The sequence below is a fragment of the Hypanus sabinus genome, chromosome 11 (assembly GCF_030144855.1).
Source record: "Hypanus sabinus isolate sHypSab1 chromosome 11, sHypSab1.hap1, whole genome shotgun sequence".
Taxonomy (NCBI): domain Eukaryota; kingdom Metazoa; phylum Chordata; class Chondrichthyes; order Myliobatiformes; family Dasyatidae; genus Hypanus; species Hypanus sabinus.
The window spans coordinates 3,539,270-3,556,928 of record NC_082716.1 but is presented as its reverse complement, the minus strand read 5'-3'; the positions used below and the strand labels follow the sequence as shown (position 1 = coordinate 3,556,928).

Here is a 17,659-nt window from a genome sequence, read left to right as displayed (position 1 = left end):
AGAATTGTATTCCTTTGTAAACCAATTGGAATTAATGTTGTTCTTTCTTCTGAGTCTGTAAGCTATTGTTGGCGGGCTTTTGGGGAGATGGGCGCGAGGGTGTGAGAGAGAGAGGACGCGATGCTGTAAACTGGGTGAGGAACGGACCTCAAGCGGGGTTCAAGGCCAGGAGGTACCTCGAGGAGAGGAGACAAAGATAGATGTGCTTGGTTGACCACTTCGGGTGGTCCTGAGCTGTGAGTCAAGGAGTTTGGAGGGGATCGAATGGTGACCAGAAGACTTCAGTAATTGAGCTCCAACGGTTGTGCATGAAGTGGTTTGGACTTTGATAAGTTTGGTGCCTTTTCTTTATTTTCTTTTCCTTCATGTATACTGTATCATTAATAATTACTTAGTTATAGTGATCTTTATAAACTGCAATTATTTAATCGCATATGGTGTCCTGTCTGTTCTTTGGCGAGGCGGGGACATCACACAGCATCCACACAAGCTGATTACCCAGTTTAGTGGGGCCGAAGGCTGCGCCCCCTAGACCAGAATGAGCTGAGCAGGTCTGAGGCGACCCAGGGGGTTACACATAAATGGGGAATAAAATCCCACTTCCATCTTCTACATGGTTACTGGACACCTACCACATCTCCAGGCCGGTCTGCAAACCCCCCAGTCTCCTCATCCTGACAAGCCAGGATAAACGTGGACAGCTTTTCCTTGTCGATCCAATGCAATCGGCCGATGATCTTCAGAGAAGCCAGAACCCACCAAGAGTAACAAACATCAGGCAACTGTAATGAGGCACTGAGATCAGCAAATGCAACACAAAAACTGCTTGGCATTAGCTACTCTTCTACCAGTTACAAGCCTTACATATTGATCTTTGCTCTTCATTATCAAAAATCTAAGTTCAAAGTAATTTTATTATTGTCAAAGTCACCATATACTAACCTGAGATACATTTTCTATTCTGGTTGCATTTTATTTTGGAGTTGGTGAAATCATACAAGAATAGATCCTTCACCCCATCATTCCCTTGCTGACCATCACGAGTACACAGAAGCCCTGCAGAAGTGGTGGGTGTAGACCACCATAAGCCCCTTACCCAGTTGCCCACCTGTTGCCTCATCTCTAGAAGAGCCTGTGGTTGTACATTGGCCTCAACTTTTGAGGATAGGCTGAGTGAGCTAGTGTTTTTCTCTTCGGAGTTGAGGATGAGAGGTAATTTGATAGAGGTGTACAAGAGATGATAAAACATAAGACCCCCCCACCCCCATAAGATATAGGAGCAGAATTGGGCTCTTTGGCCCGTCGAGTCTGTTCCACCATTTCATCATAGAAACATAGAAAATAGGTGCAGGAGTAGGCCATTCGGCCCTTCGAGCCTGCACCGCCATTCAGTATGATCATGGCTGATCATCCAACTCAAAACCCAGTACCTGCTTTCTCTCCATACCCCCGATCCCTTTAGCGACAAGGGCCATATCTAACTTCCTCTTAAATAGAGCCAATGAACCGGCATGTTTGATCCATTTCCCTCTCAGCCCCTAGCTCTTTCTTCCCCACCCCCAAATATCCTCCATGCCCTGAATCATTAAGAATCTATCAAAGTCTGCCTTAAATATACCCAATGATTTGGCTTCCATGGTCACCTGAGGCAATGAATTCCACAGATTCACCACTTTTAGAATAAGAGGTATAGGTTGAATGGATAGCCAGAGACTTTTCCCAGGATGAAAATGGCTAATAGGAGGGAGGGATAATTTTAAGTCAATAGGAGTAAAAGTATAGGGGTGATGTCAGAAGTAGGTGTTTTTTTTTTACATAGAGAGTGGAGGGTGTTTGGAATGCCATACCAGTGGTGGTGGTAGAGGCAGACATATTAGGCACATGGATGATAGAAAAATGGAGGACTATATAGGAGGGAAGGGTTAGATTGATTTTAGAGTAGGTTAAAAGATGGGCACAACATGGTGGGCCAAAGGGCCTGTACTATGCTGTACTGTTCTATGTTCTCACTCACAACCCTCAACTCCACCAAACCAGAATGGAAGTAACTCATTCTCGATCCCAAGGGACCGTATGTAGTGATTGTGCACAGTTAATCCTCAACTATCCTCCAAAGAAAGCGAGTTAAACCACTGCTTGGAACCACACCAAGTCCTCATCACCCATGGGCAAGGAGTTCTCACAGATAAGGCCCTCTGTAAGCTTCACAACCACACTAAAAAAACATAAGCAAGCCCTCTGTTCTATAAGAACTGGCATGCATTAATGAAGTATTTCTATAAGAACTGGCATGCATTAATGAAGTATTTTAAAACTTAAAGTACTTACTACCCAATCAAACTACTGAGAATGAATGGATGCATTGAGAAGAGTGGTAACCCAATTTGAATTGACATTATTCAGCTGAATAAATCAAAGTTCAAAGTAAGTGTGTGTGTGTACACACACACACACACAGAGTTTCATTTTGTTGCAGATATACACAGTAAGTACAAAGAAACACAACAGAATTAATGAAAGACCACACACAAGAAGAATGTGCAAAAGACAACTATAAGCACGTAACAGCAGGGATACACTTGCTGTAGGTTGTCTACAAACCAGTTACCAAATTTACAGTATTTGAATTGACTGCCTCTTGAATGTGCTAATATCTAGAGACAGGCGTGATCCCTCCAGGTATACAGAGCCACGAATAGATAATGAGGGCTCAGTGTTTTGGATAAGGCAAATAAACCTTCATCAGCAATGCTGATGCCTGAAGATTTAACAGTATCAAAGTTTAAAAGTAAGCAATAAGTACTTCACTTCTGTCAGATATTGTTTCCTCCAATCTCTGTAAGTATCTTCCATACAGACCTATTGTATTCACTAAGATCCAGCTTTATCACCAACTCAGGTTGTAGGTTTCAGGTTCTACTGCAGATACTCAAGCTCAAAATCTAGGCTGGTGCACCCAGCTGAAGTCAAAGTAAATTTACTATCAAAGAATATATGCACCTTTGCAGGAAATCAGCATCCATCACCAGAGACGCCCACCATCCAGGCCATGTTTCCATCTCACTTGAGCCTCAGGACTCACATCACCAGGTTCAGGTACAGTTATCACTCCTCACCCATCAGGCTCTTGAACCAGAAGGGATAACTTCACTCACCCTAACACAGAACTGTTCCCACAATCTATGGACTTAATTTCAAGAATTCTTCATCTCATGCTCTCAATATTTATTGCTTATTTATTTATTATTATTACTTTGTTTTTTTTTGTATTTGCATAGTTTGTTGTCTTTTTCCACTTTGGTAGTTTGTCAGTCTTTCTGTATGAGTTTTTTTCATTGATTTTATTGTGTTTCTTTATATTTCCCTCAAGAAAATGAAGCTCACAGATGTATATGGCGAGATATATTTACTTTAATAATAAATTTACTTTGAATTTTGGCATACTGCCTAGAGATTCATTTTCTTGCAGGGCACACCTTGTGATATGATAGCACCTCCAGTCTCCTAATGAGGACTGAGTCATGGACCTCTGGCTCCTTCCACCTGCAGTCAGGTGGAGAATGAGAAGCAGTCTTTTGAACTAGAGGGTATGTGTCCTCTGGGAAAGCATAAAGGATTCTAGACGAATGCAAGAGAGCAGTTTTCCTGGCCAGACATTACCCCTCAAACAGATTCTGATTTCGGAGGATCTGTTCTGGGTCCAGCACCTAAGTACCATTACAAAGAAAACACGGCAGCATCTCCACTTTGTTAGAAGTTTGCAAAGATTCAGCACGTCATCTAAAACTCTGATAAACTTCTATAGAAGTGTGGTAGAGAGTACGTTGGCTGGTTTCATCAAGGCCTGGTATGAAACAACAATGTCCTTGAATGGAAAATCCTACAAGAGTCCATACAAAAGTGGATACAGTCCAGTCTATCATGGTTAAAGCCCTCCCCAACTCTGAGAACATCTACACAGAATGCTGTCACAGGAAAGGAGCATCCATCATCAAGGACCCACACCAACAAGGTTTAGGACCAGTTATTGCCCCTCAGTCATCAAGTTCTTGAACTAGAGGGGATAAGTTCACTCAGCCCAACACTGAACTATTCCCATATCCTAGTGATTCACTTTCAAGGACTCTACACCTCATGGTCTGGATAATTATTACTTATTTATTATTATTTTTATATTTACACAGCTGCACATGGGCTGTTTGTCCATCTTGTTGGGTGCAGTCTTTCATTGATCCTATGGCGTTTCTTTGTATTTACTGTGAACGCCTGCAAGGTTTGCAGAAGGTGACCTATACGTGTAACACCCTGGGCAAGATTTCTGCTGTTGTGCTGTGAGGTATTTTTATTTTAGCAATTCTCTGTAAATGCAGTCTGTCCTGCTAATAAGAGTGTTTTCACTTTGGCTAAAGAAGCCATATTGCCCAACTTAGGAATGAAGTGTCCGCCAATCAGGACGGTTTGGGTGTGTGTTGTAACTTTCTATCCAGTGGGATGTGAGAGTAGATTCTAGACAGCTGGACAGGACGAGATTTCTGAAGGACAGTAGTCTAGGTTTGGGGTCTTCCGGCAGAAGCAGTGGAGCGAAACACAAGGGGAAGTTACCGCTGAATGCAGTTCGAAGGAAAGACCCTGTTGTAAGAAGTGCTTTGTGAAGATGAATGGTTCCAAGAAGGAAGTGCCAATACTCTTGAGACAGCCAATATGTTTGAAATATTCTTCAAGGGGAGTTCGAACTGTGGCTGCTGTCTTTCACACAGAATGTGGGTTCAGCTGAGTAAAGTGATACACCCCACTACTACAGAAATGAGCTCCAACTTTTATGTGCACTTTGGACTGATTTAACTGTAATGGGGCCCTTTAATTTTTTTTCCTGTTAACTGTTTAATGAAGTTGAAAATTGGTAAATATCCTTCCTTTATAATTGGATACTGCTGTCATTTGTTGGTGAACGTTAATTGTGTATAGGGCAGTATTTACAGTCAATGTTCCTCTCTGGAACATTCCAACTTTCCTGTTCGATTGAATCCAAAATTATACCGATCCTAGACATATATTGCTTATGAAAGGTGGCCTTCTCACTACTGACTCTTGTGTCATTAGTAGAGCTAGCTAACAAGCCAAGTTTGTATATGAGTCAAGTGGGAAGGTTGCATACAGTACTCGAAAACTTATACAATGTTAACATTGGGAGCATTCTGACTGGCTGCATCACCATCGGGTATGTGGGAGATACTGCACAAGATCAAAATTAGTTGCAGAAAATTGTAAAGTTAGCCAGTTCAATCATGGGTTCTAGCCTCCGTAGTATCCAAGACATTTTCAAGGAGCAGTGCCTTAGGAAGGCGGCGTTCACATTAAGGATCCCCACCACCCAGGATATGCCCACTTCTCACTGTTACCATTGGAAAGGAAGTACAGAATCCTTAAGTCACACACTCAATAATTTAGGAACAGCTCCATCCCCTCTATCGTCCGATTGCTAAATGGACACTGACCCATGAACACTACCATACTACTTTTTTAATTTGTTTTTTTTTTGTACTACTTATTTGAACTATTTAATAGACATACATATATTTACTTAATGTAACTCATGTTTTTTTCTCTATATTTATCATATATTTCATTATACTGCTACCATAAAGTTAATAAATATCACAACATTTCCCAGTGCTATTAATTCTGATTCTGATTTTGTGCAAAAGTCTTAGATTTTTTTTATATGGTTTCATGTGATATGGCCTCCATACAGACCTTATCTTAACATTAAGATTGTCTGTGATTACCTGGAGAGGCAGAAACAAAATCTGCAGAAGAACTGTGGCAAGTTCTCCAAGATACTTGGGACAACCTACCAGCGAATATTCTTATAAAAAATGACAATGTACCTAAGAGAATTGATGCAGTTTTAAAGTCAAAGGGTAATCATGCCAACATTGATTTGATTTAGTTTTTTACTGGTTACTACTCTTTAGAGAATTTTTTTTTGATACTTAGAAACTTTTCATTTCATTATTTTTTAAAGTACCATCGTTTTTGATGTTTTTTTAACATGTGCCTAAGACATTTGAACAGTACTATATGTACTTTGATAATAAATTTACTCTGCACTTTGCTGTTTGTGGGACTTTTGAATGTGTACATTCCAAAGAAATACTTAATCAGATATGTCTGCAAGGAGAGTAGATGAAATGTGCAGATCTACATCAGAGCCACTGGTGTTCCGTACCTTCTCAGGTCGTCCGTTAAGGCCTCCGGAGGGTAACTGCCGCTCACAGAGCCACCAGCCAAGTAGATCAGCGTTGACGTGGTGCAACTGGCCCGTGATAGCAAGAAATCCTGTGCAGCAATAGATCTAGGAAGGGACAACACAGGCTTTCACTGACCAGCTCATGTATTGGAGGAAACAGCCACACAAGAATACACGCAGACAAATTCCACACCATCTTCCCCTTGATTACAGGGAACTACATACATTCGTTATATTCAAACATAGTTTATCATGTCAGTCCATGACCTCCTCTACTGCACATTGAGACCTCTCTCAAGTTGAAGGAACAACACCTCATATTCTGTCTAGGTAGCCTCCAAACTGATGGCATGAACATTGATTTCTCCTTGTAATTTTTTCCCTTCCTCCTACCCTCTTCACATCTCTAGCCTGGCCTCTTCCCTCTTTTTCTCACCTGCCTATTACCTCCCTCTGGGTGCCCTCCTCCTTCCCTTTCTCCCCTGGTCCACTCTCGTTTCCTATCAGATTCCTCCTTCTTCAGGCCTTTACTTTTAGCACCTTCCAGCTTCTTACTTCATCCTACATCCCCACTTGCCTGGCTTCACCTATCACCTTCCAGCTTCTTACTTCATCCTACATCCCCACTTGCCTGGCTTCACCTATCACCTTCCAGCTTCTTACTTCATCCTACATCCCCACTTGCCTGGCTTCACCTATCACCTTCCAGCTTCTTACTTCATCCTACATCCCCACTTGCCTGGCTTCACCTATCACCTTCTAGCTTGTACTCATTCCCCTCCCCCCCCCCAAACTTCTTATTCTGGCATCTTCTCCCTTCCCTTGCATTCATGATGAAGGGTCTCAGCCAGAAACATCGACTGTTTATTCATTTCCATTAACGTTGCCTGACATACCAACTTACTCCATCATTTTTTGTGTGTTACTCTGGATTTCCAGTATCTTGTGTTTATAGTTTATCAACATTCAGAATGAAAGGTACAAATGGAAGCAAAAAGTGCAGCATAACTTATGTTGGATTAGACCAGAACAGAGTGTATTTACAGTGGACTACCCTCGGCTTACATAGGGTTTCCACAGAGCCATTCCAAAAGGGCCACTCCCCTTCCCTTATATGTCCACCAACTCCACTGGTGCTGGTTTTGACCATGGGGTCATGAGCACTTACTTTCCAAAGACAATGTCTGGCCTGCTTCCAGTATTTTCTGTCAAAATTTCAAACTCCCCTTCAATTTCTGTTCACATTAGACAAAGAAAGATATGATCACATTATTGGGGCTAAATTGCAAACCACCTAATAATTCCAGCAATTTAGAGAACAAATATGTAGAAAGATCACAGACTCTTGCAAGAAACGTAAGCTTGTTCCAGTAGGTGATTTTAACTTGGTGTGACCAAGTGGCTAAGGCGTTGGTCTAGTAATCTGAAGGTTGCTAGTTCGAGCCTCAGCTAAGGCAGCGTGTTGTGTCCTTGAGCAAGGCACTTAACCACACATTGCTATTGCTCTGCGACGACACCAGTGCCAAGCTGTATCGGCCTAGTGCCCTTTGGTTAGACAACATCGGTGGCGTGAAGAGGGGAGACTTGCAGCATGTGCAACTGCCAGTGTTCCATACAACCTGGCCCACACCTCAGTCAACATCGAAATCGATGGACAGTCGAAGAAGAAAGAAGAGGATTTTAACTTTGTAAAATGACTAGATGAGATAGTTTGTCAAATGTGTTGAGCGAAGTTTCCTTCATCAGTATGTAGAAGTCCGAATGAAAGAGTGTGTGATATTGGATCTACCATTAAGGCATGAAACAGAGGAAGGTGACAAAAGTTTCTGTGAGGAGAACCCTCTCCAATGCCAGCACATCTTTTCAAAGATGAGGGGCCCAAAAGTGAATGAATGTTAACACTGCATTTGCCTTCCTCGCACCAACTCGACCTGCAAGTTTAACTTTAGGGCATTCTACACAAGGACTCCCAAGTCCCTTCGCACCTCAGATTTTTGGATCTTCTCCCGGTTTAGAAAATAGTCTTCAAATTTATTTCTACTGCCAAAGTGCATTTTCCAACATTATATTTCATTTGCCACTTTCTTGCCCATTCTCCTAATCCAAGTCCTTCTGCAGCCTACCTGGACAGTGGAGGTGTTTGCTATCCTGATGTAAATCAGGGTGAATAAATCCCCAGGGTCTGATGAGGTGTTCCCTTAGACATTACAGGAGGTAAATGCAGAAATTATTGGGCCCTAGCGGAGTCATTTAAATCATCCTTAGCATAGGACAGGAAACAGAGGATTGGAGGATAGGCAATGTTATTCCGCTGTTTAAAAAAGGCTCTCAGCAGAAACCACAAAATAATAGGACCATTACTCTGACATCATTTGTAAGAAAGTTATTGAAAGGTATTCTAAGGGATCAGATATATAAGTATTTGGATAGAAATGGACTGATCAGAATCAGGTTTATTATCACCAGCATGTGACGTGAAACTTATTAATTTAGCAGCAGCAGTTCAATGCAATACATATTCTAACAGAGAGAAAAAAAGAATTAAATGAAACATAATAATAATAAACAAGTAAATCAATTACATATATTGAATAGATTTTTTTAAATGTACAAAAACAGAAACACTGTACATTTAAAAAAAAGTGAGGGAGTCTCCAAAGTTTCAATGTCCATTTAGGAATCGGATGTCAGAGGGAAAGAAACTGTTCCTGAATTGTTGAGCATGTGCCTTCAGGCTTCTGTACCTCCTACTTGATAGTAGCTGTAAGCAAATCAGGTAGTCAGCAAGGGAGGTCATGTCAATCCAATCTTACTGAGTTTTTCAAGGAAGTTAGCAGGAAGGTAGATGAAGGCAAAGCAGTGTGGATGTTTTCTACATAGATTTTAGCAAGGTTTTTGACAAGGTCCCACATGGGAGGTTGGTCAAGAAGGTTCAGTTGCTCAGTATTAAAGATGAGGCAATAAACTGGATTAGCCATTGGCTTTGAGAAGCTAAAGAGTGGTGGCACATAACTGCCTCTCTGACTAGAAGCCCATGATTAGTGGAGTGCTACAGGAATCGGTGCCAATTCTGTTGTTGTTTGTCATCTATAATCAATGATCTGGATGGTAATGTGGTTAACTGGATCAGCAAATTTGGGGACAACACCAAGATCAGGGGATGTAGTAGATAGTGAGGAAGGTTATTATGGCTTCCAGAGGGATCTGTACCAGCTGGAAAAATTAGCTGAAAAATGCCGGATAAAATTTGCTGCAGACAAGTGTGAGGTTTTGCACTTCAGTAGGACCAACCAAGGTAGGTCTTACACAGTGAACAGTAAAGTACTGTGGTGTGTGGCAGAACAAAGGGATCTGGGGATACAGATGCACCATTCAATGGAAGTGGCATCACAGGTAGATAACATTGTAAAGAAAGCTTTTGGCACACTGGACTTCATAAATCAACGTATTGTGTACGAGAGATGGGATGTTATGTTGAAGTTGTATAAGACATTCATGAGGCCTGCTTTGGAGTATTCTGTGCAGTTTTGGTCACCTAGCTGCAGGAAAGTCATAAATAAGTGTGAAAAAGAGAGCAGAGAAAATTTACAAGGATGTTTCCTTATAGCTTGAGTTATAAGAAAAAATGAATAGGTTAGCACTGTATTCTTTAGAACATAGAAGATTGAGAAGAGATTTGATACATTATGAGGGGTATAGATAGGGTAAATACAAGCAGGCTTTTTCCAATGAGGTTGGGTGGGTCTACAACCAGAGGTCATGGGTTCATTGTGAAAGATGAAAAGTTTAAGAGGAATAGGAGGGAAACTTCTTTACGCCAAAGGGTCATGAGAGTGTGGAATGGACTGCCAGCACGTAGTGCATGTGAGGCCAATTTCAACATTTAATCATAATAATAAATATTTTATTAAAAGAAGTTTGGATAGGTACATCAATGGTTGGGATATGCAGGGTTATGGTTTAACCCAAACAATGTGAGGTATTGCACTTTAGTAGGACAAATGCAAGGAGATAATACATTGTTAAGAGCAAGATAACAGTGTTGCTGTGCAGAGAGATCTTGGATTCCCAGTTCATAGCTCCTTGAAAGTGACTACACAGGTTGATAGAGTGGTTAAGAAAGGCTTATAGAACACTTGTTTTCATTAGTCAAAGCATTGAGTTTAAAAGTCAATTGGTCTTGTAACTTTATAAAACTCTGGTTAGAGCACATCTGGAGTACTGTATACAGTTCTGGTTACCCATTAAAAGAAGGATGTTGAGGCTTTGGAGAGGTTGCAGGAGAGTTTTACCAGGATACTGCCTGGTTTAGAAGCATGTGTTATCACGAAAGGCTGCACAAACTTGGGTTGTTTTCTTTGAAGCAGCAGAGGCTGAGGGGAAATCAAATAGAGATTTACAAGCTGAAGCGAAGCATAGATTGAGCAGATAGAGAGAATCTGTCTCCCAGGATAGAAATGTCTAATACCAGAGGATATGAATTGAAAGTGAGAGAGGTAGGTTCAAAGGGGATGTGAGGGGTAAGTTTCTTGCTCATGGAGTGATGAACGCCTGGAAAGCATTAAAGCAAGAAAGATGGGGAGACATTCTGCAGGTAGGAGAGATTAGCTTTTGGGTGTTTTGATTTACTTTTTAGTTGGCTTGGCACAACATTGTGGGCTGTACAGTTCTATGTTCCATGCTCTACATTGCAGCTCATTGAACCTCGCTGCCCAGCAACCCAACTTTACCCTAGTCTAATCACGGGACAATTTACAAGACTAATTAATCTACTAACCAGTACATCTTTGGATTGTGGGAGGAAACCCATGCACAGTCATAGGAAAGAAAAAACAAACTTGCTTACAGAAGATGCAGGTATTGAACTCTGAACTCCAATGCCCAAGCTATAGCTCTGTACTACCATGACACTCAATGGGTAGCTATAAGCAGGTGTGCAGGGTGCTCAATTTTACTAATTACAAGCTAGTTAGTTCTTTATCACTGTTTGTCCAGCATGCTAAAGTTAAGCATGAATACTGCAGGGTTTCAATAATTAAAAACCATGATGCATCCATACGACCATAAGCCACAGGAACAGAATTAGCCTATTCGGCCCATCAAGTTTTCTCTGACTGGTTAATTCTTAGATTAGACTGTTTAATTGATACTTGTTTTTTGCAGTGTAACAATTACTTATATTTATTCTGCTTATATTTTACATAATTACTTATATATAAGTAATCGCTTCCTGGTGGCTATAGTACTGTACGTATGTGCAAATTTAATATGCCTGAGTCTAGTGCGGGGGTTCCCAACTTCTTTTTATACACAATGGACCAAAACCAATAAGCAAGGTGTCTGTGGACCCCAAGTTGGGAACTCCTAATCTAGTGTTTACACTAAGTATAATTCTGGAGAGCTCTGGGATCTTATTTGTACTATGTTATTTGAATAATAGCTTTCTAATTGATTAATTAACTACAAATTTGAATGGAATTTTTCTCATCTCTGTGACTACAATAGGTGACTACAAAGCAGCACTGTCTTAGTTCCATTGATTCTCTTTGCTTAGTAGAGCTCTCTCACTGTACAACTTTCCTTTATTCTATCAACAATTGTGAAGCAACAAGTTTTGTGCCTCTTTCCTGACTTCTGAAAGAACCTCTGATTAAAACATCAGAATCCATCAGCTGGTTCCTTTGAAGACAAACACCAACTTGCCTGTCCCGCATGAGATTCGGAACCTGGTCTGCATCCAAATCCTCCATCAAAGTTCATGCAGGATAAGACAAACTCTGCTGCTGAATTTAGATTAATGGCATCGAGTCTTCCCTGAAAAACAATATCAAGCACAGGTGTTACTGTCCAAACTCAAAGGCTACAATAATGGCTTCAAACACTGCACATTTACCACTAATAAGTCAATTCTCTGTCAGTTCAGATCAATCTAATGAAGAACAAGGACAAGAATATCTGTAGAACACACAAAATACTGGAGGAACTCAGCAGGCCAGGCAGCATCTATGGAAAGAGAATACAGTAGGTGCTTCTGTCTGAGACTCTTCATCAGGACTGTTTACCAGTCCTGGTGAAGGGTCTCAGCCCAAAATGTTAACTGTACTCTTTTTACATAGATGCTGCCTGGCCTGCTGAGTTCCTCCAACATTTTGCGTATGTTGCTTGGTTTTCCAGCATCTGCAGATTTTCTCGTTTGTAAAAATCTGCAGATGCTGGAAATCCAAGCAACATTCGCAAAATGTTATACAAAATATATCAGTAGATAAACTTTTTCCAGACAGAGAGAGAGATAGAGATCAAGAAAGGGGAGGATGGTTTCAGAAATGGACCAGGTAAATTTGAGGCAGGGTGGAAGTTGGAGGTAAAGTTGGTGGTCAACGAGCTCAGTGTGGGTACAGGGTTCAAGATGTCCCAGTGCAATCTTTGATGTGGTGTCAGAAAAGTTGGGGAGTGATAGGCATTCTGTGTGTGTTGCTTAGTCTAATGAAGGGTCATTGACTAAAATGTTAAAACTGCCTCACATCCTTAACATTCAGGAAAGCTCATCAATGTGCTTACTTTCAGAGAAGGCTGAAGAGAGCTGGACTATGCACAAGCTTGCTCACGTCATTCTACAGATGCACAGTAGAGAGCATCGTAACAAGATGCATGGTACAAAAACTGCCATGTAGTGGACAGGAAGGCTCTTCAACTGGCACAACACATTATTTGCATCAACCTACTTACCATCAATGACATATATAGAAAGGTGCTGCAAAAAGGACCAGTAACATCATGAAGGATCCTACCCACCCTGCTTTGGACTGTTTGTCCCACTCCCTTCAGGGAGGAGGCTTCATTGCATCCGCTCCAGGACCATCAGCCTCAAAAACAGTTAAGGCTCTCCTTATCTGCGGGTTTCGCATGCGTGGGTTCAACCAACCGCGGATCGGGAAAACCCGGAAGTTCTCTCTCCAGCACCTGTTGTTTGAGCATGTATGGACTTTTTTTTCTTGTCATTATTCCCTAAACAATACAGTATAACAACTATTTACATAGCATTTACATTGTATTAGGTACTATAAGTAATCTAGAGATGATTTAAAGTACAGGCAGTTTTTAAGTTGGATTTGTATGCAAGTTGGAACAGGTACATCTGGTATTATTTAGCATTGGTCAAACGGTTGTCTTAGTATATAGTATATATTTTATCTTTCTATGTATATAAAACACTTAAGAAACATGTATATTTTAATAATTAAACCACTGCTTTGCTTAGTAATAATTGTAGCTTTCATCAGGGCAGGGCCTTTCACATGCTCCATTATTCTCACTTTATCCTTTAAAATTGTTCTGATAGTTGACCGACTGTAGCCCAACACTTTTCCAATGACTGATGGCATTTCACCTCTTTCCGATCGCTTTATTATTTCCACTTTATTTTCAACTGTGATCATTTTCCACCAACAGAACAGGAACACTGCAGATTCAGCAGCAGCCACGGGTGGCGGGTCCTGAGCTCCCCCAGGTCCTAAAGTCCACCCTCATTGAGACAGGTTAAATAAAGGCCTTGAGTATCTGCATTTTTTGGTACCTGCGGGGGGCGGGGTGTCCCGGAACCAATCTCCCGTGGATAAGGAGGGCCGACTGTACTTTCCCCAAGCAGTAAAGCTGTTCAACACCTGGACCACACCCCCATTCCTGTGTCAGGCTTCACTTTATGGACACACAATAAATCTATGTATATAAGCTACCTTATATATTTATATTGATTGTGCTTTTTGTGCTGCATTGGATCCAGAGTAACAATTGTTTTGTTCTCTTTTACATTTATGCACTTGTGTACTAAAAATGACATTAAACCATCTAGAATCTTAACTGTTTCTCTGCCCATATCTGATTGTACTTTGGGCTTCACTTGGCACGAGTTTTACACTCAACAATTAGAGACATTGCAGGAATCCAGCCCAGAATCTGCAGGCTGTTACAACAGATCACTGTACCACGTAGCACCCATGTGGTAGCATTGCGTATATTTAAAGAACAGGTTAATAAGTTCTTGTTAGTAAGGTTGTGTTGAAGTGTATGGGCTGGCACAGGAAAGGTTAGCATCTCTGGTGAAGGGGCTTGTCAAGTCCATTCTGGGACCGACTGCTCAACTTTGGGCCCACCCAGACACTCAGCTCTCACTTCTGGCTCCAAGTAGCTATTTGCATGTGACAGTGGCCACACGAGGTAAGAGTACCAACAGGCCTCATATCACAGTGAGATAGGGATATGCTTGTCCTAGCATGCAAATTCAGCTCCAGAAGTCTGGGCTAATGACATCAAAAGTGAGGTCCAATTGCTTGGAAGGCAGTTCTGCAACACTCCATGGAGAGCGAAGGGCATGGTGAGGCATGGAAATAGTCATGGTCACCCACTGCAACCAAGGAAGACTCCAGTTGTGAGAAATACTCATACTACTGGACCCAGACTTCAGATGTCATAAGTACTTTTCCATTTTAAAAACTCTCCCACACAAAGTTTCCTGTCATCGTCCCGATACAACGTACAACCAATAAGTAAAGGTGTCAGAGGTTATGGGGAGAAAGAAATTGATGGAATGAGAGGGAAATAAGCCATGATGGAATGACAGAGCAGATTCAGTGGGCTGAACAGCTTAATTCTGCTACTATGTCTTATGTCAAGCCATCACGACCCACAGTGATATTCTCTTTTAGATGGCCATCATCTGAACCATGCCATCTTCTTGCAGCTACCATTGGGCAGGAGGTATAGAAGCCTTTACTCCCACATCATCAGCTTCAGAAACAGCTACTTCCCTTCAACCAACCAGAAAAATCCTACTTACCACAATTTAGCAACACTATCACTACTTTGTACTAATATGGTTTTTTTTGCTCTAATTTTGTTATTTTCTTGTGTAAAGGGGGGGGGGTTCTTTTTCTTTGTTACTGCGTATGTTAATCAAAATGGCTTCTTTGTTTTGTTAAAAGTAGGAATGCTTTGTTGTTGCGAGAGAGTGCTGGAAGCTTGTTTGGGTTAAAATTTACTGATAACGAGAATTGTATTCCTTTGTAAACCAATTGGGATTAATGTTGTTCTTTCTCCTGAGTCTGTAAGCTATTGTTGGCGGGCTTTTGGGGAGATGGGCGCGAGGGTGTGAGAGAGGGAGGACGCGATGCTGTAAACTGGGTGAGGAACGGACCTCAAGCGGGGTTCAAGGCCAGGAGGTACCTCAAGGAGAGGAAACGAAGATAGATGTGCTTGGTTGACCACTTCGGGTGGTCCTGAGCTGTGAGTCAAGGAGTTTGGAGGGGATCGAATGGTGACCAGAAGACTTCAGTAATTGAGCTCCAACGGTTGTGCATGAAGTGGTTTGGACTTTGATAAGTTTGGCACCTTTTCTTTATTTTCTTTTCCTTCATGTATACTGTATCATTATTAATTACTTAGTTATAGTAATCTTTATAAACTGTAATCATTTAATCGCATATGGTGTCCTGTTTGTTCTTTGGCGAGGCGGGGACATCACACAGCATCCACACAAGCTGATTACCCAGTTTAGTGGGGCCGAAGGCTGCTCCCCCTAGACAAGAATGAGCTGAGCAGGCCTGAGGCGACCCAGGGGGTTACACTTGTAAAGATTATGCGTAATTTATGTTTGTTGTGTGAACGCTGCCTGTGATGCTACCACCAGTAAGATTTTCATTGCACCTGTACACACATGTACATGTGACTCCGCTATGGATTGTCCCAGGCCCGGCTACGAAAGAACAGTTGGGTATTAGTCTAGCTACCCTATCTTGTAAAGACCCGGTGCTAGAGAAACACCAATGGAAGCTTCAAAGACTACATCCCTGGGACAGGAAGGATCGTCATTTAGATGTTAGATTACACCTAGAGAAAACTTGAAGTAATGGGCCAGGACAGAGGACTCTGGAAAGCTGCCTTCTGTGGCCAATGCCCCAGTAAGAAGAATACATGTACCACATGTACTTGTGCAGATAACTATAAACTCAACTTTGACTGAAACTGAACATCCAGGAAGATTTTTTTTAAGGTCTTCTTGACATTCCTTCGATCTAAGTGGATTGTATTCTTACATCCCTCGCTATACTTATCCTACCAATATTAACAGCCCCTCCACTCCAACACTGGCCCCTCAGCATACTTACAAAATGCTAATTTATTTAATTGTATTTTTATTTAGAGATACAGCATAGTATCCAGCCCATCAAGCCTGTGCCGCCCCATTACACCCATGTGACCAATTAACCTGTAAGTCCTTAGAATGTGGAAGGAAACCCACGCAGTCACAGGACGACAGTACAAATTCATTACAGAATTGAACCCCAGTTGCTGAACGCTGCAAAGCATTATGCTAACCTTTAAGCTAACATACCACCCTGGCATAACAATTCTGTGATTACGATACAGGCCAGTCTGTTTTTATATCTGTACATTGACATTATAAAAGAGGCATCGCAATAGATCACATTCTTACCAGAAGAGCGAGCGTTGCTACAGCACAGAAGGAGAATCTGGTGTCAATTTCACCTGGAATGGACAAGAATGTTTTCAGTGGCATGAAAAAATATGTTCAATCCCTGGTCTTAAGCACAGCAGGGGAGAAAAGAAATTGCTTGTGATTAATGTCCAACTCTTGCTTTAGACAGACAAGCTGCCTTTGAAGGAGGTGAATGTGTACTGAAACCCTGAAAGGGTAAGCGCTGGAGGTGATTCAGATCACAAACACAGTAAAAGGATGATGCTTTGGTTCAATAATGGTGTGCCTGGTCCTGAGCAGCACTTTATTGGCAGGGGGAAGCCAACATACTCATCAGATCAACGGAGTGGGCTAGGAACAGGGAAGCTCATTGCCTGTCCAACATGGTGGGGGCTGCAGTGTGAAGCTGAAGGCATTGGCACATCAACTCAGAGTCCTGCAGTAATGATGTGCGGCAGACAGGAAGGCTCTACAATGTGTAGTCAAAACTGACCAATACGTTGCCAATACCAGCCTACTCACTATCAATAACATATATACAGAAAGGTGCCGGAAAAGGGCCAGTAGCATCATGGAAGATGACACCCACCATGCTCGTGAACTGTTTGTTCCATCCCATCAGGGAGGAGACTACGTAGCATCCACGCCAGGACCACCAGGCTCAAAAACAGTTACTTTCCCCAAGCAGTGAGGCTGATCAACACCTCCACCCACTGACCCACCCCTCCACACCCCCAACCACCACTACTTTATAACTTCCTGTCAGTCACCTTGTGTACCAACACTCCTGTGTGTAGCGTCACTTTATGGACACACAATCATTCTATGTATATAAGGTAGCTTATCTATTTATGTATTTTTATATTATTATTGTGTTATTTATCTCTGTATATTTTGCAACAGTTCTGGACTCATAA

The 17,659-nt window shown here is 41.7% G+C and overlaps 2 protein-coding genes across 4 annotated transcripts in view; one reads left to right on the top strand and one right to left on the bottom strand.

The window, feature by feature from the left end:
* LOC132401661 (uncharacterized) overlaps positions 1-15,107 on the top strand; it is a 55,884-nt gene extending 40,777 nt beyond the window's left edge. For both annotated transcript variants that reach the window (XR_009514652.1, XM_059983703.1), the window contains exon 2: positions 12,815-15,107. Coding sequence is in view for 1 of the 2 variants with exons in the window: in XM_059983703.1 (XP_059839686.1) it covers positions 12,815-12,824 (10 nt within the window). In the remaining variant the exon portion in view is untranslated. The remainder of the gene's footprint in view (positions 1-12,814) is intronic.
* rabggtb (Rab geranylgeranyltransferase subunit beta) overlaps positions 1-17,659 on the bottom strand; it is a 99,361-nt gene that overhangs the window by 7,994 nt on the left and 73,708 nt on the right. For both annotated transcript variants that reach the window (XM_059983700.1, XM_059983701.1), the window contains 4 exons: positions 16,740-16,792; positions 11,954-12,064; positions 6,230-6,355; positions 633-782 (listed from right to left, as the gene is read on the bottom strand). In XM_059983700.1, the coding sequence (XP_059839683.1) occupies positions 633-782; positions 6,230-6,355; positions 11,954-12,064; positions 16,740-16,792 (440 nt within the window). The remainder of the gene's footprint in view (positions 1-632; positions 783-6,229; positions 6,356-11,953; positions 12,065-16,739; positions 16,793-17,659) is intronic.